Source organism: Microplitis mediator, chromosome 8 (assembly GCF_029852145.1).
Source record: "Microplitis mediator isolate UGA2020A chromosome 8, iyMicMedi2.1, whole genome shotgun sequence".
NCBI classification, from domain to species: domain Eukaryota; kingdom Metazoa; phylum Arthropoda; class Insecta; order Hymenoptera; family Braconidae; genus Microplitis; species Microplitis mediator.
Genome location: NC_079976.1, coordinates 8,495,582 through 8,519,993, shown reverse-complemented (window position 1 = coordinate 8,519,993; position 24,412 = coordinate 8,495,582). Strand labels below are relative to the sequence as shown.

Genomic DNA, 24,412 nt, shown 5'->3' with positions numbered 1-24,412 from the left:
AATAAAAAATTGTAGTGAAACAACCACAAATTAAGTCGTAATTAGTGAGGATTAAAAAATTAAATCAAATTCAAAACTCATTCTACGATAGATTCTTTTTAATTTACCGTACACGCAGAGAATTTTTTAGTATTTTTTACATAAAAAATTTACAGATAAATTACTGTCATAGTAACATGTATAGTAGTCTATTTCTATGGTTCAGTGATTTATTTAAGTTTATAGCTACACTCTTTACAATGTTCGAATGATGTTAAATGATTTCCACAATAATTAATAAAACCCGTAGAGTATAGTTATCAGCAATGTGATACAATCTATTAAATTGGTATGTAAGTATAACTGTAAAACGGTACTCCGCGATTACAATGATACGATAAGGAGAAAGCAAAAACGGGTCCAGTGTCCCAAACTAGTGATGCGTGTCTCTCGAAGGCTGAGGAAAATCTGCCTCATGCCCTTTGACTCTCGAGGATGTTAGCCTTCGCTAACACTAAGAGTTGTTCTTAGGATCCCGTGACGTCATGAGCTCCTTGGATGCCGGGGAAGGGATTTTACGACCCGAAGAGTACGGTGGTTGACGGAATTTTTTTTTGAGAGTGGAAAAATACTCCCACACATGAGGACAGTATGGAATTATTGTACAAATTACCGATAAAAGCAACAGATTAAATTGTATCCAAGAAATTTAAATTTCTTAATCTGTTGCTTTGTTAAAATTACAATGCACCTTGTAAATTCTGCTCGATGTATTTTTAAAATTTCTACGTTATCGGTAATTTGTATAATAATTCCATACTGTCCTCATGTTACTATGACATAGTAATTTTTCTATAAGTTTTTACGTAAAAAATACCCCAAAATTCTCTGCGTGTAGAATGGTGACCGGAGTGACCCCCTGACCGATGTGACCACACGCTTTCCTACATATGACGATAGATAATACGTGATCAAGTAAATTCATTTTTTTAACTTCCCGCTGAGAAAATTGACGATTTTCAAAAAATTCGGGAAGTTATTGGTTTCACCCCGATTTTCAAAAACCGGGTTTTCATCATATGTCGACATTTGAAGATGCTAGGATGCTATTCTGACATTTTCAGAGCGATGTCTGAATGTATGCATGTATGTATGTGTGTGTGTGTGTGTGTGTGTGTGTGTGTGTGGATGTAAACCTCTCATATCTTTTTGATGAATGAACCGATTTAGATGATTCTTGCGGCATTCGAAAGATCTCTTCTGAACTTAGATTTTCAAAAAAATTTTAGACCATTTAGTCAAATAAACTGAGATATTTAAGAAATACGAAAAAAAAAATTTTTGTTTTCGTTTTTTTTGGATATTGTGAAAACTGTTAGATCGATCAATTCCAAAATCTAATCAGCTCTAGAACTCGATGAAAGCTTTCGATTGCCACCAAGAACGTCTCAATCAGATAATCCGTTCAAAAGATATCGTCGACGAAAGAAACAGTAGAAAACGATTTTTTGCAAATATCGTCGAAACGACTAAACCAATCGTTCCCAAAATTTTATCAGCTCTAGACCTCAATAAAACGCGCCGATTGCCACCTCAACCGTCTTAATCGGCTAATCTGTTTGAGAGATATCGTCGACGAAAGAATGAAAAAAAATAGATTTTTTTCGTTTTTCGTGAATATTTCGGAAACTATCGAATCGATCAATTAAAAAATCCAATCAGCTCCAGAACTCGATAAAATCATTCGATTGCTGCCAAGAAGGTCCCAATCAGATAATTCGTTCGAGAGATATCGTCAACGGAATAATAAATTTTAAATCAATATCTGCTTTTTTCATTGAATAACATCATAATTACAGAACAAAATTACTCAAAACTAATATGTTCTTCTTTATATAAGTCATTGGAAGTGATTGCATAAAAATCATCATGTTCGCTCGTATCAGGATATACTTACACGATATAGATACAACGTATCACGTAAATACTTATTTTTGAGCTAATTATTGAACATAATTGTGAACAAATATGAAAAATGCTCATTCATTTATTATTTTAGATTCTAAATTTTTAAACTTCAACATAAAACGTAACCCTGTTGAGCTTGAAAAGCTCATAAAAATGGGAAACAAAGGTATCTTCGAGCTCGAAAATGTATTCACAACAATGTTTTAGAGATCAAGGAGCTCGAAAACAGCGGGAAGTTTTAGGGCTGGCCCGCAGGGTCTACCGATAGACAAATTTTTTTTTTTTTGGCGAACTAATTTTGTTTCTGCGTATTCTTATTATTGCACGACTCTTAATGCGAAGCATTAGAGTGTGCTTTACGATCGAAAAATTTAGTTTGCCTCTTTTTCACTACTGTTTTTACTGTTCTACTCTTGTTAGTCCACGGAGCTTGACCAAGTTACACATCATCGGATAGAGAATTTAATAAGGATTAATTTCATTACTTATAAAGACCAATTTGATGTATTTAATAACTAAAAAAACATCAAAATGTGAAAAAAAAAAGTGTGTGTGTCAGCTCCGACGCACGATTGGAGTTTACTTCTACAGATTGACTGTCTAAATAGGCACAGAAAGAAAGGCTTACTAGTCTTAGAAAAAGGTTAATATCATATCAAATGGTGAATAAACGAATCAATGAAGATACCTAAATAATGTATTTTTATTCTATTTTAGTCTAGTCGAGAAGTTGACTTCCTGCGAAAAATAGGCACAGGTCTCCTAAAAATATAGTTGATAGCTTAAACGATCCGGAATGGCGTCTAGAAAAAGACGGTTTTTGGATTTTTTTTGGAAAAATAAAATTACAATTGTTATGAACAAAAAACCGTTAAAAAAATTAGCCGTCCAGCTTTTTGACAGAATCTCAAAAAGTATAAGTGATAGCTCAAATATTAAAAAAGTTTCTGAAAGAAGAGAAAATTTTAGTAAAAAAATTTTCGACTCCGCGAATTATAGCTCCAATATTTATAATTTTAATTTGACATTGAAAATCAGCTTTTGCTAATTTTAAGCGTTTAACCAAATATAGACCCAGCACTCGGTAATGTGAAAAAAAATAGAATTATCGCCAGTTGAATTTTCTGGAAATCCCAGAGAAATCCCAGAGAAAATATAGACCCAGCACTCAGTAATGTGAAAAAAAATAGAACTATCGCTAGTTAAATTCTCTGGAAATCCCGGAGAAATCCCAGAGAAAATATAGACCCAGCACTCGGTAATGTGAAAAAAATATAGAATTATCGCTAGTTAAATTCTCTGGAAATCCCAGAGAAATCCCATAGAAATCCCAGAGAAAATATAGACCCAGCACTTAGTAATGTAAAAAAATATAGAATTATCGCTAGTTAAATTCTCTGGAAATCCCATAGAAATACCAGAGAAAATATAGACCCAGCAATCGGTAATGTGAAAGAATATAGAATTATCGCTAGTTAAATTCTCTGGAAATCCCAGAGAAATCCCATAGAAATCCCAGAGAAAATATAGACCCAGCACTCAGTGCTCTGTCTTTGTCACACACATAGCATATGATAAGGACAGAGTTACTTTTTTGATAGTGTTCCTATGTGGTAGTGTTTTTATCGGGTAGGCTTAAAAAATGGTAGAGATGTTTTTTGGTAGTGTATTTTCTTGGCAGAGATTTATGCTGGTATAGTTGAAATGTGGTTGAGTTATTTATGGTAGACTTGTAAATGGTAGAAATGCTAATGGTAGGCATTTTTATGGGTGACCTGTATTGTGGTAGAGATGTTCATGGTAGAGATGTATATGGTTGAGTTCGTTACTGGGAGGGTTGTAATCTGGTAGAGTTGTAACGTGAGAGAGCTCTTAAGTGGTAGAATTGTTGATTGGTTGAGATTTTCGCGGGTAGTGTTCAAAACTGGTATAGTTGTTGTGTGGTACAGTTACTTGTGGTAGGCCTGATTATGGTTCAGCTGTCGTAAGGTAGAGATTTTTCTGGTACACCTATTAATGTGCCATATATATATTTATCATTTAAAGACGCTGTAGAGTATATATTATATACCTATATACATTAGGGTGATCCAAAAAATAACAAACTTTTTTTTTTTCTTCCAAACAGGTTCAAAAGTTTCATTTAGATAAAAAAAGACGCGTGTGAAAATTAGAGCTCTTAATATTAACATTAAGAGGTTCCTCATCGCACTTTTCTATTTTCCATAAGAATAACATGGGAAAAATTTTTTTTACGTCTTCTGATTTTTATAAGTAGCTAACGATGCGTCATAGGAATAATTGGCAGGCATATTTTTGTAGGGAATTGAATGCTCTACAAAAAAAGATTCTTATCATTTTTTGAGGAATCTATTTGTTCAAAAGTTATTTGAGGTTGAAGACGAATTCATATTAAATTTTGAGATTTTCTACTTTTCCGGCGAAACTATCAGACTTATTACAAAATATCATCAGACCTTTTTTGTAGACAATTTTATTCCCTAAAAGTAATTTCTAATAAAGTTTTTTCGAATTCCGCATTGCTTTCTAGTTATTTTTATTTTAATGTCAAGCTCTTAAAATGGATCAGAAGACTATTTTTTTATGAGCATGACATTAAAATAAAAATAACTAGAAAACAATGCGGAATTCGAAAAAACTTTATTCGAAATAACTTTTAGGAATTAAAATTGTCTACAAAAAAGGTCTGATGATATATTGTAATAAGTCTGATAGTTTCGCCGGAAAAGTAGAAAATCTCAAAATTTAATATGAATTCGTCTTCAACCTCAAATAACTTTTGAACAAATAGATTCCTCAAAAAATGATAAGAATCTTTTTTTGTAGAGCATTCAATTCCCTACAAAAATATGCCTGCCAATTATTCCTATGACGCATCGTTAGCTACTTATAAAAATCAGAAGACGTAAAAAAAATTTTTCCCATGTTATTCTTATGGAAAATAGAAAAGTGCGATGAGGAACCTCTTAATGTTAATATTAAGAGCTCTAATTTTCACACGCGTCTTTTTTTATCTAAATGAAACTTTTGAACCTGTTTGGAAGAAAAAAAAAAAGTTTGTTATTTTTTGGATCACCCTAATATACATATATAGGTATATTGTATACATACACTGCATTCGTACGGTGCCCTGTAGGATACCCTATATACACTCACCCCCGAAAAGTGAAAGTCGTAACGAGGTCATTCGTTGAGTAGATTTTACACCTCGTATTTTTTCCATACCGGGCTCCTTATATGAAAATGGATTCTTAAGGAGTAAACTCCAAAAAAATTCCCGTCAAACAGTAGAAAATGTTTCCGTAACGCGTAAACACAAAAACTTGAGAAAAAAGCCATTATTTGGATCACTTTTTTGTTTAAAAGATTATTTTAGGGCCGAAGAAGAAGTGTGTCATAAATGGCCATCAAATTCGGTCCCGCTTAATTATAATTAATAAAAAGAACTTAACTAATTTATTATATCTATATATGTTTTTTACATACACTTTCGTCACACCAGCCGCGCCTGTGCGAAAAAATACATCTGACTATTTTTCGGAGCGAAATTCGAATTTCTAGTGTAATAGAAAGAAAAAAAAAAATGTCCTTGAAACTTTTATCGTACATTTTTCTGTATTTTTTTTTTTTGCAAATGAGCACTAAGAGTCGTGCACTTTTGGATTTACCAAACTTTTTAATTTTTTTATTTAATCAAGTTAATGAATTGTTCTTATGGTGGAAATGTCACTTGTGATAATTTAGCGACAAAGAATACGATTTCAATTTAATAATATGAAGAATATATATGTATACAAATAAAATAAGTCTTTAGTATATCAAGTTCCGGTTCTACAAAATTTTTTTCCGGCGCAATATTACTGTGTCCCTATATCATTTACTTAACATTAACATAAGAATTAAATGGTATAATAAACATCTAGAGTGAGTTTATAATACTTAGTATTTATATTTTTTAATTCATTCAATAGAATCCTGCCGCCATTCACGTCAATCATTATAAACAACAGTATAAAAAAACTGTCAATCATAATTTTTTTTTTACTCTACGACGATCTCGACTAACCGACACAAATATTTATTTAAAACCACGAGCCACAAATATTGTCGTATGGTAACCGACAGTGATTATACAGTTTATCAGCAGGAATAAGTCATATTATAATAAATATCATTATTTTTTTTCCATTTTAATAAAAAATTTATTATACAACGGACGTTATCACACAAAGTTGACTCGAGATAGTGAAAAAAATAATTTTTTATATAGTTATTTTTTATGATGAAGACATAACTGTTACTTAATACGTCGCTTGCTGATCGAATCATTTTTTTTTAAACTAAGAAATGAATAATATGAAAATTTTTAGTGTAATTATTTCAATTTGTTTGTGTTTGGTAAAAAGTAAAAGAATTAGTGAATCATGTGTGCAAGAAAATGAAGAATTTATTAGATGTCAATGTGCCGGAAATGAGGTAAATAATTATTTATGAAAAATAAGTAATTGAAAAAAAAAAATTAATTCGTAAATGTTTAGATTATTTAGTAAACTTGTGGAGTAAATGCTCAAAATTCTTTTTTAAAATTTTTAACTATTATGAGTAAATTAAACTTATAAGTTTACATTGTAATGAAAATTCTTTTGCAATTTCGTTTTAAGGTCTAAGTGTAGGAAAAAAAAAAAAACAATTATGTTTTATTTCCCTACACTTAGAGGAGGAGGGGGTAAAGTAGGCCCCTTAAAATTTTCAAAACTTCAAAAAATATGGGGGCAAAGTGGGTTCCTCAAAATTTTCTATACGCCAATAAATTCGGACGGATGATAAGCTTATCGAAATTTCTTATATAATGAGGGCTAAAATAGACCACCGAAACTGTTCATTAAATATAATTTATTAAGAAAGTTAAAGACAATAAAATTATGTTTTAAAGTTATATCGCAGCAGATTTAAAATGACATATATTATTAAAATACAATTTTTTTATAGTTATTTACAAATATCACACGTGTAAAGAATAAAAAATATCAAATCCGAAATTTTTTGGAGGGCCCACTTCGCCCCTAATTTTCGATTTTTCAATTTTAATGGACGCAGCATAATGAAGTGAAAATAAGTATTAAGGGTCTAAAAAGAAGTAAACGCGTCAAAAAAATTAATGATATTATAATTATTTTCCTTAAGGGGCCCACTCTGCCTTCCTCTCCCCTATTCGTTAATTTTACATAAAACACCAAAATGACTTGACATGATTAATAGTATATTAAAAAAATTTTTTTCCGAATTAGAAAGACAAAAAAATTCAACTTTTTAAATATTGTTATTGAATTAATAAATTTTTCAATGTATCTGTATTCTATTTTGGTCAGTATTCAAAATTTTTTATATCGATACTTATATTTTTATCAGCAATTCATGACCGACTATGACCTTTTTGATTATCCGCCTAAATTTTTAATGAGTTAGTGGAGAGAAGAGATGTAATTACTATTATTATCATTAATATTTAAACTATAGTATGGAGATACTTGTCTTTCATAAATTAATAAATATTTAAATTCAAATTTCAATAAAAAATTACAATAATGATTTTATTTAATTGATTAAACTGTTATCAAAGCGGAAATCAAGAGTAAAAGTGGCTTTCAGCGGGCAGAAACATTATTAAATTTTTTCCAAGGAAAGAAACAAATTTTTTATTGTCCGCTAACTGAAATCACTCGCAATTTATGCATTCGTTAATATTTTTCCGCGTTATTAGACTATTACTACTATTTACTCTAATTTTTATAAAACTTAAACACAGTCAGAAATCGTTCCCTTTCTGGGTAAATCTCGTAACTGTAAAATTATAACTTTTTCAAAAATCGGTCAAAACATCCATTCTGTTACATGTGCGTTAATGGAAATATTAAAATTCATAAGTCTCTCGAACACTCTGTCATAAATATTAAAAATTGAACCTTTTTTATCGCAATACCCGTATGAAAAAACCATATACTGTCGATAATATATAAAAAAATATATGGTAAATAACTGACCATATATGGCGGCAAAATTATTAATATTGATTAATATATGATTTATCATATATTATAATTTATACGTTTAATATTATAATAATCCATATCATTTATAATATATGTAATTATATACATGTGATATTGTATCAAAAATTATATGTCCGCTTTGTATATTAATTTATAACGTAAAATATATGTTTCATCTTATAAATTAATTTATAATTTCAATATTATAATAATTTCGATATTATTATACATAAATAATTTAAAAAATACACTCATACCAAAAATTAAAAGAACAAAAAAATTTTAGAAATTTTTTAGTGATTTTTGCAAGACCGTAACTTCATGAAAAATAATCGTATCGAGATGAAAAAAAAAGCATTTTATAGCTTGAAATCTCTAGTTTTATATTTGTGCAAATATATATAAACATATATCTATATAAATATATATTTACATACATTTTTACAAATATATGTGAACATATATTTATATAATTATATATTTACATGTATAAATATTATATGTCAGTCATATAATTAAATCATATATCTTATCATATAGCTTAAAGTATAGTATAAAATATTATAAGCAATATTTATAAGTTAGCATGTAAAAAAAATATATTACCAATGTATATGTTGCAAATTATAAAATCATATAATATCTCGGTAAAATTTTGTATGTGGCTCCATATATGGCTTCTTATAATTCCATATAATTTATCATATATTTTGAGTTATACTGAAGCTCATATATTGCTTTTTCATACGGGTAGCAGCACTAAAGAATGTTTTTTACTCATACTTTTAACTATGAAAAAAAAGTAGTTACGAGGTTTACCCAGAAAGGGGACGAAATATCATTTACGTAAATAAAATTAATGTCTGAAATCACTATCAAAACAAATGACAAGTATCAGAGTTGAAGTAACGAAAGCTTTCAGTCAGCGGGCAAAAACATTATTTGATTCTTTCCAAGAGACGAAACAAATTTGTTTCTGTCCGCTAACTAGAGGCATTCGCAATTTACGCATTCGTTAATATTTTCCACGTTATTGGGCTGAAATTAACTTCTGTCGACTGACTGTACAAGGCACCGAAACTTTAAATTTCAATGCTGGTAAATACCGTGAAAAATATTTTTTGTCAATACGTCCCCTTTCTGGGTAAACCTCGTAACTGTAAAATTATAACTTTTTCAGAAATCGGTCAAAACATCTGTTGCGTTCATAGAAATATCAAAATTCAAAAGTCTCTCGAACATTCTGTTGTAATTATTAATATTTGAAGCTTTTTTTACGCAATAGCAGTACCGAAGAATGTTTTTTACTCATAACTTTAACTATGAAAAAAAGTAGTTACGAGGTTTACCCGGAAAGGGGACGACTAGTACTCTAGTAGAATTTACGAATTTATTTTTTATCAACTAGTAAACAATAAAAAAATGAATAACAGAATTAAAAAAAAAATTTTGTTACAGGAATTTAATCTTCCAACCAACATAAACTACGAAAATTTAACAGATTTAACAATAACATCATGCAGATCAGCAAATTTTCACTTCTCAAGTTTACCAAACGCTAAAATAATCCGTCATATATTAATTCAGAATATAAGCGGAAGTTTAATGCTTGAACCCTTTGTAATATCAAAGAAATTGGATACATTTAAGCTAAGAAATATAAACAAAATACCGATAATAAGTCATGATACTTTTACAAGTATATCATCTATAAAAACATTTGTAATTGAAGACACAAGAATTGAACAATTCGACGAACAATTTACGAATATAAATATCGATAATTTTATTCTACGCAATGTTTCGATAAAACAAATGATTGGAATAAACTTTTCCGGTCAGGGCAAAACGTTAAAAATAATTGACACGATAATTCGTAATGTTGCGGGTAATTTGAATTTCGCATTTTTTGAAACAATCGAAATTATAAATTCGACATTTGAATTTGAAAAACCCGGCGATATTCCTATTCAAGGTATAAATGCTAAGATTATAAATTGCGTATTTTCAAATGCCAGCGTTAATTTAGTTGTCAATGATAATATAACAATAAAAGGTAATTGTGCTGATGGTAAAAGTTCATTAAGAATATCATCAAAATCTGTCCAAAGTGTTGGCAATAGATTACCAACGGAAATAATTTATACGCAAAATCGTGATAATCCTATTTTATTCCATAACATAAATAATACTGTATGCATTGCTGGTAATTGCAAATGCCCTAAAAGTTCTGGTTATAATTCGTGTTATAAATATCACCCTAATTTTTATCTCGGTATTGTATTACTTGGTATACTTTATAAATTCTGAATATATCAATTAGGTTACCCGAGTAAAAAAAAGGTTAAAAGTCGAATAGTCGAACTTGGAAATTTGCAAGAAATTCAAACGTTCATACGGACGAGAAATGAGAATAACCACAAAATCATGTACCTGAACATAGTAACGTTTTTCGCGCAACGAATATGAAAAAAATTTATCTAATTTGACTGCCTAAGGGGTGATTGGGGTGGCTGCAGTTTTCGATTAACATATTAGCGTCTGTGCGAAACATCTCAGAATTAGAGCAAGTAGATTTTTTACATTTCATTCTGTTTTTAAATTTTCGTTCCGCGAAAAACGTTACGAACTTGAGGTTCATAGAAAATCTTTAAAAAAATTGAAAATTTTGAATGTTTCTGCGACTCTATTCTGTGTTCTATTCGAACGAAGTAATGAAAATTTTGAATGATACTGAAGTTAGCCGACATCTAATAATTTTTGGATTTTCTTTTAGACGGTGAATTATAAAAAAAAAAATATTTGAAAAAATTGCACCTATAGTTTTTTTAATTTTCTACAAGTGCATATTCTTAGTTTTTTTAATTTTTGTAATTAACTAGTCGAAAATAAAATCCAAAAATTTTCAATTGTTTGCTCACTTAAGGATCATAATTTTGAACCTTTTTTGAATTTTCACACTGAGTAGGAAAAGAACGAAGGTTCGAGAAAATCGAAAATTTCGACCGTTCCTGCGACTGAAATTTGTTTTTTTCCTGAGAAAAACTTGAAAAATTGAAAATTTAGAAATTTTATACCAATGGTATGAAATTGATACATTTTCTAGAAATGTTCTTATAAAACTTTTGGTTTTTCTGTCTAAATTCTACCCCATAATTTATTTATTTCTGTATTATTTTAAGGATTACTATCTAATATGTTTGAGAAAAGTACAAAATTGTCTAAAATTTCGAAGCTCGACCAGTCGAATTTCGTTCAAACTTTTTTATACACGGGTATTGTTTATTTGTAATTAATTTTTATAAAGTGAATAAATAATTGTTAAATTTAAATAATTAGTTGTTTTTACTTACCATTGTAGTCCGCATGATAAATCTTTCCGGAAATTAGAATAATTCATAGATTTATCTTGAGATGACAAAAAGTTTCTTGAAAATTTATATTCCTCCAAGTTAATTTCGAATCTTCTTTAAAATTAGTAACTTTCGTAGAGTCAAGTCCCAATTTCAATCCCATTTTAAGTTTTCTTCAATAGTTTTCCTCTGACCTTCTTAATTTCATTTTAAATTTAAGAGTTATCTAATATTTTCTTTTTGATTTTTTTTCTAAATGCGATCTAAATAATAATAGAAAAAAAAATCTTATGAATTAAAAATATTTACAAAAAAAAATCTATATATATACATATATTATTATATATTATATATATAGATTCATATATTCTCATTATATGTCATGATTTGAAATTATTAGAAAACACTAATTTTAAATAAATAATTATAACAAAATCGTACCTGAAGCAGAACGCAGAGATCTTGATAATTTTCATAAAAAATTTTTTTATGATCATTTATTTTTTTTAGTAAATAATTATTTTTCCTCGCGATGTTACAAGTCGCCATTTTAATATTCAATTAAACAATTAGTGGATTGATTGACTCATGAAATAAAATTTAAAACTTGCAAAAAAAGTCTAACCTCAAACAACAAAAGCAAACTTGTTGAACTACTGGTCAAAACTGTGACAAATTGACAGCTTAACACACAGAATATATGAAATTATAGAGAAAATTATCGATTCACTGCTGCATTACCAAATAATTGCTTTTCATTGTTTAAACTCACTAGTAACCAATCATGATCATTTAATTGTTTGCTAACAAATACTATTCTGCGTGCGCTCAAGCGCGCTCACGCTCAGACTAACCAGTAAATTCAAATTAATTGTGATCAAAATATATTTCAATAATATATGACTTTATAAATCAATTATAATTTAAATGAAAAATAGAATTTACTTTAATAATTAATCGAGTTGTTATTTTAGTGGTAAATTTAAAATCTGCGGTTTTTTAAAATCACTGAAACTAAAGTAATAAAAATAAAAATTGTGTACGCAGATACTTTGTTTTTTTACTTGAAATTTAAGAACCGCGACTATGACATACTTTTATTTTAAAAACAAAAACAAGTTTGGTAATGACGATGCTTTGCTAGATTGCCGAGAGATGGCGCCAACTGACTGGTTTTTGAATTTCATATTAAGGCTGGGCCGTACTCGATAAATTCTCGAACTTTAGATTTCGATTAATTTATTAATTGATTATCGTTATAGAGATGTTTTCAGCTTCCGGAAAAATGCATAAGACGAACTTCCTAAGAAAGTTTCCATCATTCGAGTCTTATTAATTTTTTAAATTTAATTAAAATCTAAAATCCGGAAATTCGGTTCCGACAGTACTGCCGACCCTTAATATCTTCAATATTTTTTCAATAAATTAGTTAATGATGCTGAAAATAATTAGAGTGAGTGTAGCAGATATCAGACAATTTATAAATTTCATATAAATAAATAAATCAATTAATTTAAAATAATGCGCGCGGTGATTTTTCAATTATCTAAATACGCATTTTATTCTAATCATTTTATTGATTTATTCAAAAATTTAAAAAGGTGCCAATTTTCAGTCATATTCACACTCACTGAAAATAGCAGTTATTAGAAAAATTGTTTTCTTTTAAATGAAAAAATTAAATACTGAGACAAAAATTATTAAAAATGCATATAAAGAATTTTTATAAATCTCGGTGTGCATAATTTAAAAAATGTATCTTAATGACGTGACTTATAAATGATAAAATCAAAATTATCGAATGTCTGCTGTCAGCTTTTTCAATTGGTACAAAATTTACTGCAGAATAAACGTTTTTATTTTTGTAAAGAAAAAAAAATTCCTGTTTTTTATCAAATTTTTTAGGTGTCCCGTTGTGCCGCAATGGTGGCAACATTTAGTCCCATGAAAAAAAATTCATACACGGAAAAAATCCTGTTGCAACAGCAGGATTTTCCTGCAGCTGCAACAAATCCGTCATGTTGCAGCGACAGGATTAATGCTGTTGTTGCGACTTAATAGTAAAATGTAGTTACACAGTAAAAAATTTTGGGTCATTGCGTCAAAAAACTTAGTGTTAAAAATTTTTGTGTTAAATATTTAACACTTTTATGTGCACATTTAACATTTATTCTTTAAATCAACACAAAAAAGTGTTAAATATTAAACACAAAAATTTTTGACACTAAGTTTTTTGACGTAATGACGCAAAATTTTTTACTGCGTGTAACTACATTTTACTATTAAGTCGCAACAACAATATTAATCCTGTTGCTGCCACAGGATTTTATCACGTCGCTGCAACATGACCGATTTGTTGCAGCTGCAGGAAAATCCTGTGGCTGCAACAGAATTTTTTCCTGTTGCTGCAACATGACTGTCTCCTGTTGCAGCAACAGTAAATTTTTTTCCGTGTATATTTTGGATATTTTCTATGTCAGTACTTTCAGTAGTTCAAAATAAAATTTGCTTGGATTCGAGTACAGAACGAGTGTTAAAATAACCTGTAGCTTAGAAAAATAATAAAAAATAATAGATTTATTAGGCAGTAGAAATACATATTATTATTGCAATAATTTTAAAGTTGTCCAGTAATTTGTCATGAATGTTTCAAAAACTAAACATCGACCCCCCGCCCCCTGAATAACTACTCTTTGATGATATTTCCGTTCACGTGTGAGGTCTCTCTTAACATTACGCATTTATCTTGTTAATCCAAGTGGATTCCGGACATCACGTACTGAGGATTATACCTCGTGCCAAGGAATTAAGGAAATATTTTTCTTCGTGTAGGTCAGAAATTCTTTATAAAGCTTTAAACTCATATTTATAAATATATTTATGTTCCTACTTACTATAAATGTGTTTAAATAGAACATATGTTTACAAAAACTTGTGATAAAAAACAAAACTTATCAAATATAATTTAATTACAATTTTTTTTTCCATAGCAAATAACTAAGAATTATTTTTATAAATGAAATCACTTGTATAATAAAGTTTTAAATTGAAACTAATTTTGTCTTTTATTGAGAAAAAATTTTTCCAAAGAGACAGAAATTATCTGATCAATTTTAAATCACGATAGTTCTGACAAGTTATAAAAAAATAAAAAAACAATTTCACTTTTACGCTGATAACTTCTCTATTTCCGGAAACCTTCAATTTCCGTTGAGGAAGTGAAAAAATAAAAATGTAATTCTACTACCGTGAGGAATGAAAAGAGGCGTAAAATTTTTATTTCATCTGTAACGAATCGCAATATTTTTTAATGTTTTTTTTTTTCTTTTTCTTTTTTAAATTTAAACGACAAGTTTTTTAAATAAAATAAGTATCAAATTTAAGATGTCGGTATGATGAAAGACATAAATGGTAATATAGTTTGGGTAAGATGTTGATGAAAATTTCATAGACATTTGAGAAAAGAAACACTGAAAGAAATAACATGTGACATGTGAAGGATCATGTCAAAATTTTGGAAGGACTGTATCTAATGACTTCAAACTTAAGAAACTTGAAAGTGTCATTAGAAAAGTGTCTAGACATTTTCTGTCGATTTCTCACGTCATTAGAAATGATCGATCACTGGTGGTAAGAATTTACCAAATGTGTACAGTGAACACAATATAAATATATATGGAAATGTATGATAGCGTGTAGAGAATTGTTTGGCGCATGAGGATAATCGTGAGGTTTTAAACGATTTTAAAAATATTCAAAAGCCAATATGACTGTGTCCGGTGTTAGGTCGCATTTGCATTTAATCGATTTCCTCCATCATGCCCAATATCACCTCTTCTAGTTGAATTGCCTTTGTCTCTTTGAAACCGGCGATTCTATTAGATCCGGAATGGAAGTTGAGTATGAACTGCCGTCGGGGTGGTGAGGGGCAAAGAGCAATTTGCTTGCTTCTCGTTTCATAAGAATAAGAACAAATAAAAAAAAAGTATAAGTTAAGATGTAAGAGAAAAAAAAAAGTTAAGATTTTTTAAGAGTCCAATGGCAAATTGAAAAAGTAAAAGAATTTAAAGGAAAATCTCTTCTCTTTAATTTCAAAGTTATCTCTTTTATTATATTTTTTTCATCTCATAATATCCTGTTGCACTCGTAGATACTTTTTAAATATTAATTTTAACACAGACATTTTCTTATCTACACAAATAAAATTTGTAATTACATGACTTATTCAGGGAAAGAATTTTAATTAATGAAACTAATAAATTATTCATGGAAATTAATTTATAGAAAATAGTTGATTGAATTTTTCAAATTTCCTGTAATTACTTTTTTTGCTAGGATACAACTCATTAAAAAATAAAAAATAAATATTCTAGAAATTTTTATTTTCAATTTTTTTACTTTTCATTAAAAATACAAAAATTATTTTTCAATAATTAAATATTTTTTGCAGAAAAGTTATTGAATTCTTAAATTATCCAGGTACTCGTTTACAAAACCCTTGATTAAGTTCTAAAATTCATAATAATCAAAAAAATTTTTTCATCAAATTTATCAGCTGCTAAATTATGCCCCGAGTACTTGAAATAACTTTAAGAAATGCAGTACACGTAAATTTTTTAAAACTTATCCATGGAAAAAATGATTTTTTTTTAATTATCGATTACTCTATCGTGCCCTAGTCTCTTACATTTTTTTTCTTTTAAATCAAATATGCCTATAACTTTTTTTTCATCTTAAAAATGTCCATAACTGAGTAACTTTTTTTCCCCAATATTAAGATTAATTTTTTTTGGGATTAAAAAAAATGATTGTTTTTAATAAATCATTAATATTTGACATTGACATTTACACTTGACACCTGACAAGGAGAACTGTTAAATTTAAAGCCGAATATTTAATGAAAGGTCAACTACACAAAACCAGATGTTTTCCCGACGTCTATATCTCCAACCCGGCGTCAACATAATTCTGTGTCAATCTGTGGGTCATATGCCGAATCCCACGGTATATATATATATATATATATATATATATATATATATATATATATATATACATATACTCTGTACTATAATAGATTCTATAATATTTTAATATAATTGAAAAATTAGACAGGATACAACATCTCATATCATATTCTTATATTATATAGATATATCATATAGCCCTTTCATTATAACGAAATATAATAAAACACCCAAATAATAATAATAATAATAAAAGCCGTATAGTTAAAGTTTTGAATCTCTCCCGAGCATTAACTCTCTTACTCGCGATATTAAACATATCTTGTGCTACTTTATTTACAATGTGCATTTGACGTTAAGTGGCTGTATCATGTACTCTTGGCTAAGAGTAACTACCGTCATACAACATTCGCGGTCTCTTTCATCTTACAACATCGCTATTTCTAATATGATGTGTCATCTAAGGTGGCGGTATATACATTTGCGTCTATAATACACCCACACCTACATGCAAACGCGTGTACACACGCACTGATTTTGTATATGTACGATTTTCATTCTTAGCTCGAGAATTTACTCGATGAGAAGGAGACCGTTGTGAAACGGAAACTGCTACTTTGGGCGTGTCACTAGGAAAATTTCTTGGGTGGATTATTTAAACCCGGAAGTTAACACGCAAGTTCCTTTTTATTCTTTATATTTTTAATATATTCTTTATTTTTATTACTATAAAATATATTTTTATATAAGCAATTGTAAAAAAATAGATTTTCACAAAGTGTGAAATCTTAGAAGATCTGCAGAGATCAGAAGAATTTTTTTGATATCACTATAGATCTTTTGAAATCACCATAGGTCTCTTGAGATCACCATAGATCCAAAATCATTCATGATCTAACGAAATCATCAGAGATCTTCTGAGATCTACATATTTCAAACTTTAGATCTACTGTTGTAGATTTACAGATCTAAATTATTAACCCCTCAGATTCATGTAAGTCTTCTTAGATCGTAATTTTTTTTAAGTTCCAAAACCTCTTTAAAATAAAAATTTTTAATTGATATAATTTATGTAAAAATTATAAGACGTGCGTAACTAAGTAGCAAAGTAAATTCAAATTTTACAAATCAATGATATTCATACTTGTTAACTTTGATAACTCAAAATTCAAACTACGGGTATTATTCACTTGACTGCGCTCAACTTAGTCTTTATATAGTTACTCAAAACTTATACACGTGGTAACTGAGTTACCATATAGTTAGTAATTAAACAATAAGTTAATTTTCTAATTAATACAATTATTTTTTTTGATTATTCAAATTATTTTTTCCCGAACTTAGGGAACTTTTGTAATGGGATGTCTTATTTTATCTTGACGAAGGGTCTTTCTAAATATTCTTAACAGAGTTACTGTGAAAAATTAACGTCGGCAATAAAGTTCAAACGATAAGTCAACAATTTTTAATTTAAAGCAACGCTTATTGTTCAATTATCTTTTTTTTTTAACTATTTGGTTAACAAAATTTTATGAATAATTATTATTACAGCAGACAATTCGAAATATAAAATTTTTCGAGATACTTTGGACAAATATTAGCTTAAAAGATTAAATTTTTTATTTTTTTGAGTATAATTCATTTTTCAAGCCATATTTACTGATGTGATATTTGACTATGGAATTGAAGTAATTTATTATTCAAATGCGTTTACCTTCACTTGATATAAATACGTTATATAAATATGTAAGTAACTGAATAAGTTATTTTTATTTTGAAAAAAATATATAAATATAAATATAATCTATTTCAATAAACGGATGGAGTCTCCAACAATTTCAAATAGATTAAATTTTTTTATTTATATAGATAAGGGCTGGGTAAAAGGGGTGAAATAGTATTTTTAGTAGATCTCATAGAAATCTATCTTTTGCATTTGTCCTCATGGTGGAATTTTCAAAGAATTTTGCCGTAATCTATCATAATCCATCGAGTAGGTTCCAAAAATACCATTGGTTCAAAAGTTTATATATGTATGTATATATGTATGTAATATAACGCGCATTGTTGCGACGATAGCAGCCACAATTTTTAACGGATCTTAATGAAACTTGGCACACTTATTCAATGAACGATTACCACGATTAAGTTCGAAAATGAGCAAAATCGGTCAACTAGTTTAGAAATGGTGGACATTTGAGATTCAAAAAGTAACGAAAAATCCTACTTTTTCGGCTTTTTTCGTAAATAACATTTTAACGGGTATATCTATTCTTATTATGTAAAAAGAACTTGATGGCCTATAGAAAAGCTATATTTTCCTTATTTTATTTTTTGTTTTACGATAATTGTTCCACTTTTAATAAGGGTTCAAAGTCACATAATTGACTCATGTGTTATGGTGACAATGCCATTGTTCATGTCTTTGAAAATTTTTGATGGGTTTTTTTTTAGGTACAAAGATCTTTGAAAAATATTTATGTCATGATAGCCTATCTCCCTTGGATAGCTAGATGACACGAGAATACTTGTAATCCTTATATTAACGGTTTGATTGAAGTGAGAAACCTACTTCCATTTCGGATGCCGAATGGCCTTTTTTTTAATTTCAATTCGTTTTTTAAACATTTGGTTACGCTAAATTAAATTTCATAGCAGATTAAATTTCTTACGTAAATTTTTCTCGTTTTTCTGTAACTTATTCATTTTGCGCGAAAAAGAAAATAAAAATACATGCCCGAGGTATATAGGGGCAAGTAAAACATTTTATGAAAATATAAAATAAAATATTTAAATAGATTAAAAAAAGGTATTTCAGTATTCAAAAACCACCGAAAATTACTCGCCTATGTTCTATTAGTTACACAACTAAATATCACATGATATTATGCCTGTGATAGTCGTGACACCGTTCTATTATGTCTCAATTTTCCTTATTTTACCAAAAGCAATTACCTACAGGTTCTATTATGTCTCGATTTTCCCAATTTCATATGAGTTGAATTAATGCCAAAATAAAAAAAAAAAATACGTGACTTGCTCAAAAAATTTTTTAGTATATCGTGTCAAAATGTCTAATAGTTTTCACACGAACTTCCTTCCGAAAAAAATACTTTTCTATATAAGTATAGATGAAATGACAAAATATGATATATTAAAGTTATACTGGAATAATAGATTTAATCATTTTTTTTTATTTTGGAAGCCTTGCATTTTTTTTTTAATAAAAATTTTTAGATAAGAGTAATAAAAAACAAAAATTGCTACCTCTGTATGACAGCATAATATGTCCTCATCCTTTTTATAAAATACGTTATAAATGTTATACATGTACGTTTGGTATTCATGGGTGTCAGGGCGTGGTTCGCAGATTTTTCCAAGCTTTACACATACAGAAGTACATATATTCCATGACACACATGTCATAGTCCGCTGTACATATATTTCCGGGGCGGACATCTCTCTGTGTGTAGTGCGGTCAATTTATCGTCACTACTTTCAGTCGGCCGCCCTCGGAATAGTCCAGGAGATAGAAAATTAATAGGGCCAGATATATTTTATAAGTATATATGGGATGAGAAAAAATTATTATACATACATATATATCTATATACGTATACAGGTAAGACTATACATATATATTTTACCATATAACATAAATAAAACGCTTGTTTTTATGTATTCTTTAGCTATGAATAAAGAAATGAAAAATGTATATGCTAATTAAAAACTCACGGGCATTGTCATTGTTGTTGAGCTTTCAGGAAAAGAGATACATTGCTGCAAAAAAAGTAAATAAGTAAATAAAATTGTGGAAAGAAGCTGAAAACTTTTGCAAAATCTTGACAATGCATCATTGTAGCCTCAGAGGCATTACAGTATAAAATTCAATGGGATGTATAAATATATACGACTATAAAGGGTAAACTAGAGCGCTTTGAAACCTGAAGCAAGAATGTTTCACAAAAAGATATCAGTACGGAAATTTCGATAAAATTTCACTATGAAGAATTATTAGCATTGTTTAGATTTATTACCTTTATAAAATTTTATTTCCTGTGGATTTTCATCCACAAAAGAAAAATTTAACTGATGTTATTTGAATTTTATTTTCGTGTTGTTTGGATCTTCTCTAAATATATCAATTGTGATCCAATAAATTTAAATATCATTAACTGATCAAGGAATTTAAACCACACGTTTTCAAAATGTTGTATAAAAAATTTGGGGAGTAATTGTGGGTTAAATGCGAATAAATGTAAAGTGGATAATTTATTTCATCCCTTCAGAGTACACTTTACTTCAAGGGGATTATTTATTTATTAAACACTAGCTTTATGGTAAACTCTTTCAGAACCAAAAATACTAAATCTGTAATTTTTTAGTATTCATATTTTATATTATTTATGAAACAAAATCCACGGAGTGAAAAACAAGGAGTGGAAAATAATGTACCTGAAGATCGAAAGTTTTTCACGCAACGAAAATGAAAATAATTTATGTAATTTTACCCAAAAGGTAACTTCCCATACAAAAAAAATAATCGGCGCATTACTGGGTCGTGAATGGCTGCCAATTTTCAAGCATCGGCCGAAGATTGGCTATATATCGGATGATAACGGTATGGCAAGCATGGCAGTCGCAAGCATTGGCCAATCGTGGCAATCAATCATCGGCCAAAGCTTGGTATCAAGAGCACCCGGTCAAACCGTTGGCCAACGAACGGCGGTTAATTGTGCGTCGTTTTTATAAGCAAAAAGACGGCTGCCAATGATTCACCATGCACGGGCCAGTATAGTTAGCCATTTATTGGCCAATCGTTGCAAACCAGGCATCGGCCGATCTATGGGAAAATTTCGAAGCTCGGCGACTTTGTATGGGTTAAAGGGTAATTGGGGGTGGCCTGCAATTTTCGGCTGATGTGCGAAACATCAGAAATCTAGATCCAGTAGATTTTTTACTTTTCAATTCGTTTTTTTTTTTATTTTCGTTCTGTGAAAAATTTCCGATTTTCAGGTACACGATAAATAGGGAATAAAATTATATTATTAATTTACTTGAAAATTACTTGATAAGGGTTACTTTCAAATCAGAATTGTAAAAATGAATATAATTATTTTACAATAGATATAATGATAAAAAAGTAGAGAAATTAATAATTTATCTAGTTCCATTTGTCAGAAATTCTATTTTATTTTTTTTCTTCATTGTTTTCCAATTCTCAAGAGAGCAATATATAAGTAACAAATCAAGTGAGAACGTGTCTTCTTAAGTGTTTGTGACACGGTTAGAAAGCACGAGGCTTTCAAGTAGTCCTCTTACAAGATTAGAAAAACAACACTTGCGTAAAAAAACTACATCTGTAGCAGCGGCAGCATCAATATTAGTAGTAGTAGTTGTAGCACACGGCAATCTCTTTCAAGAGTTTATACTAAAAAATTAAAAAACTTTAAATTTGCCGATAATACCCAACACAACATGATAAATGGCGGCAGATGCTTGATTCTGATGACTTTAGATCTAAAAGCCCTTGTGAGGGCTAATGTAAAGGATGTTTTTAAAACGTGTGCCGAAAGTACAACAAAGTGAAAACAACACTACTAGACACATTTATCCTCCATTAAACGTTTAATATATACACGAAAATTAAATAAAATGTTTTTTTTTGTTTTCCGGGGAGGGATCTCCTCACTTAGTTACTTATACTTCATAGATTTAAATCCCTTGGATCAATATTCAAGTAGCAGCTGCATTAAAATTTATATAAATACACATACATATATATGTATGTTAAATACTTAGATCCTGGCTCGTTCCAAATAAAAATATTTTACATACCCAAAATATAAGAGACTTATAAAGATTTTCGTCGTTATTTATTTCCGTTTAAACTGCCGCTTAAATCATCCATTAAATTAATTTATTACTTCACTATATATGTATTTCATATATTATTTTAAATGTGGATTTGATACTTTTTTGTCACTCGGATACTTTAGATGAGAGTTAAAATTTTTTTATTAAAAAATTGTTTGAAAAAGATTAAAGTAGAGTTAATTGCAGGATTATTTTTGAAATTTAAGATCTACGCAGGAAATTATATTTCAGTTAAAATTGAGTGTCGCATTAAATTGTTGGGATGTGCGAATATGGAAATTTAAATTGCTTGTCAGTTTTCTAATTATTCGTAAGCTTACGAATTATTAGTTGATTTTCGAATTATATGTAATTTTTAGAATTCGAATTTCGTATATTAAATCTCAGCTTACATTTGATAAATTTTAAAACATTTATCACAATAATTTGAAATTTTTCGAAAAGTTTGAAAACTTACGTATTCGTAATCGAAATTTTTTGAAGAAATTAAATATTTTAAATAATTTGAAAACTAACAAATAGTTAGAATTTAAAAAAATTAATTCATTATTTTGATTAATTGAAATATTTCGAAAAATTCGAAAATTAACGAGTAGTTCGAATTATTCGAAAACTAAAGAATTGTTCGAATTTTCCGAATAATTCAAACATTTCGAATAATTCGAAAATTTAAAAAAATTGAAATTTTTCGAACAATTCGAAAATTGATTAACTGTTGGAAATTTTTCGAACAATTGTAAAATTCGAATTTCGAATTAAATATTTATATTACATAAAATACAAATAATTTATAAGTTTGAATTATTTACCATCCCCATTGAATTTTTGAGTTGTTAATAAAATGTTATCACGTTTAGTTAAAATAATAAAAAAAAGAAAAGTCAATAAAGAAATTTGACAAAGTCCAGTGAAATGTATACAGTTAAAAATAAGCTTTATTTATCTTTTTGGGTTTATGTTGGATCGAATTACCACAAGAAGTGGACGGTGAGTAGGATCATATTGAAAAGAAAACATGTCGAAACTTCCGGTCATTTAAGAATAGACGTAAGACAGTTAATGTTGACAGAAAATTAAGTTACAGTAAAACTAAAACTTAAATACCGAGTATTTTTATTGTTATTAGTGTTCATATAGTGTACATATGAGTAAGGGTTATCTATGTATGTACTTTTGGCTTAATGGTATTTTAGTTCAATTATCTGGAACGAGCTTACTCTTATATAAACGACGTGTCAGATTCGCTGAAGCGAAAGTGTTGATGTCAATTTCTTGGATGTAATTCCTCTGGTATCCATTTATGTTCTGAGGGCTGTCTAAACAGCTATAAAGCCAATTTGCCGTAGAACGTTAAACTACAAAGGAAAGTATCATCCTTAGAATATATACATCATACTTATACTTTTTTACTAAATACAATCTGTTAATTAATGTATAATTATTTTTATTATTTATTTAATTTTTATTAATTCGAGCTGATACTTCCAGAACTATAATAAATATATAAAACTGATATACATATGACGCGAGTCAGTGGGGGTACAGTGGGACATCTTTTTGAAAATTTTTATCTCGCCTCTATTCGTATTAGAAAAACAAGCTCACTAATTGACTTTCATAATTATTTCTATCAAAAATTGTTAAACAGAGAAAATTCTTGGATTATAAAAAAAATTTGTTCAATTTTTAAATACTCAAAAAATATAAAACATTGGCCAATTATGAAATTCGCATTAAAGTTAAAAAATAAGAAGTAAGGACTTTAGTATACAGGTTTACAGAATTTGTCAAAATGTTTTTTTAAAGGAGAGAAAAAATTCAAAACTGAAAATATAAAAAAAATATAACGATTAGTCTATTTTTGTTTGTATCTGATGTTTATATCTGACACTCAAGGAAAACGGAGTGAAATTAAATACTATTTTAGAACAAAAAAATGTTCACGATTTAAAGAAAAGACTGGGGCAGGTTGATCGGCCCGGAAAATCCGGGCAATAAAAAATTTTCAATAAAAAAAATTTTTTCCAAGTTTATTATCTGATTTATTTCGGAGATAACTGGAAAAATTGATATTGAGGTAAAACAGACTACGTTTGTAAAAAAAATATTTTTTCTCAAAATTTTTCTCACAATTGTGTCGCATTTTGCTTCGAATCTTACATAGTTCTGAAATAAAATTTATGGCTCATTTATTATA

At 28.7% G+C, this 24,412-nt stretch overlaps 2 protein-coding genes across 2 annotated transcripts in view; one reads left to right on the top strand and one right to left on the bottom strand.

Annotated features, from left to right (window-relative positions):
• The window catches only part of LOC130673635 (uncharacterized), a 114,669-nt gene extending 102,466 nt beyond the window's left edge, over positions 1-12,203 (bottom strand). Inside the window, exons 1-2 of the mRNA XM_057478735.1 lie at positions 11,813-12,203; positions 11,372-11,634 (exon numbers count right to left, since the gene is read on the bottom strand). Coding sequence (XP_057334718.1) covers positions 11,372-11,386 — 15 coding nt within the window. The 5' untranslated portion in view covers positions 11,387-11,634; positions 11,813-12,203. The remainder of the gene's footprint in view (positions 1-11,371; positions 11,635-11,812) is intronic.
• Positions 6,030-11,380, top strand: LOC130673639 (uncharacterized). Its single transcript, XM_057478746.1, has 2 exons — positions 6,030-6,444; positions 9,477-11,380. Exons 1-2 carry the CDS (start codon positions 6,316-6,318, stop codon positions 10,326-10,328), a joined length of 981 nt encoding a protein of 326 aa, XP_057334729.1. The 5' UTR covers positions 6,030-6,315; the 3' UTR covers positions 10,329-11,380.
• Positions 12,204-24,412: the final 12,209 nt, after the last annotated feature.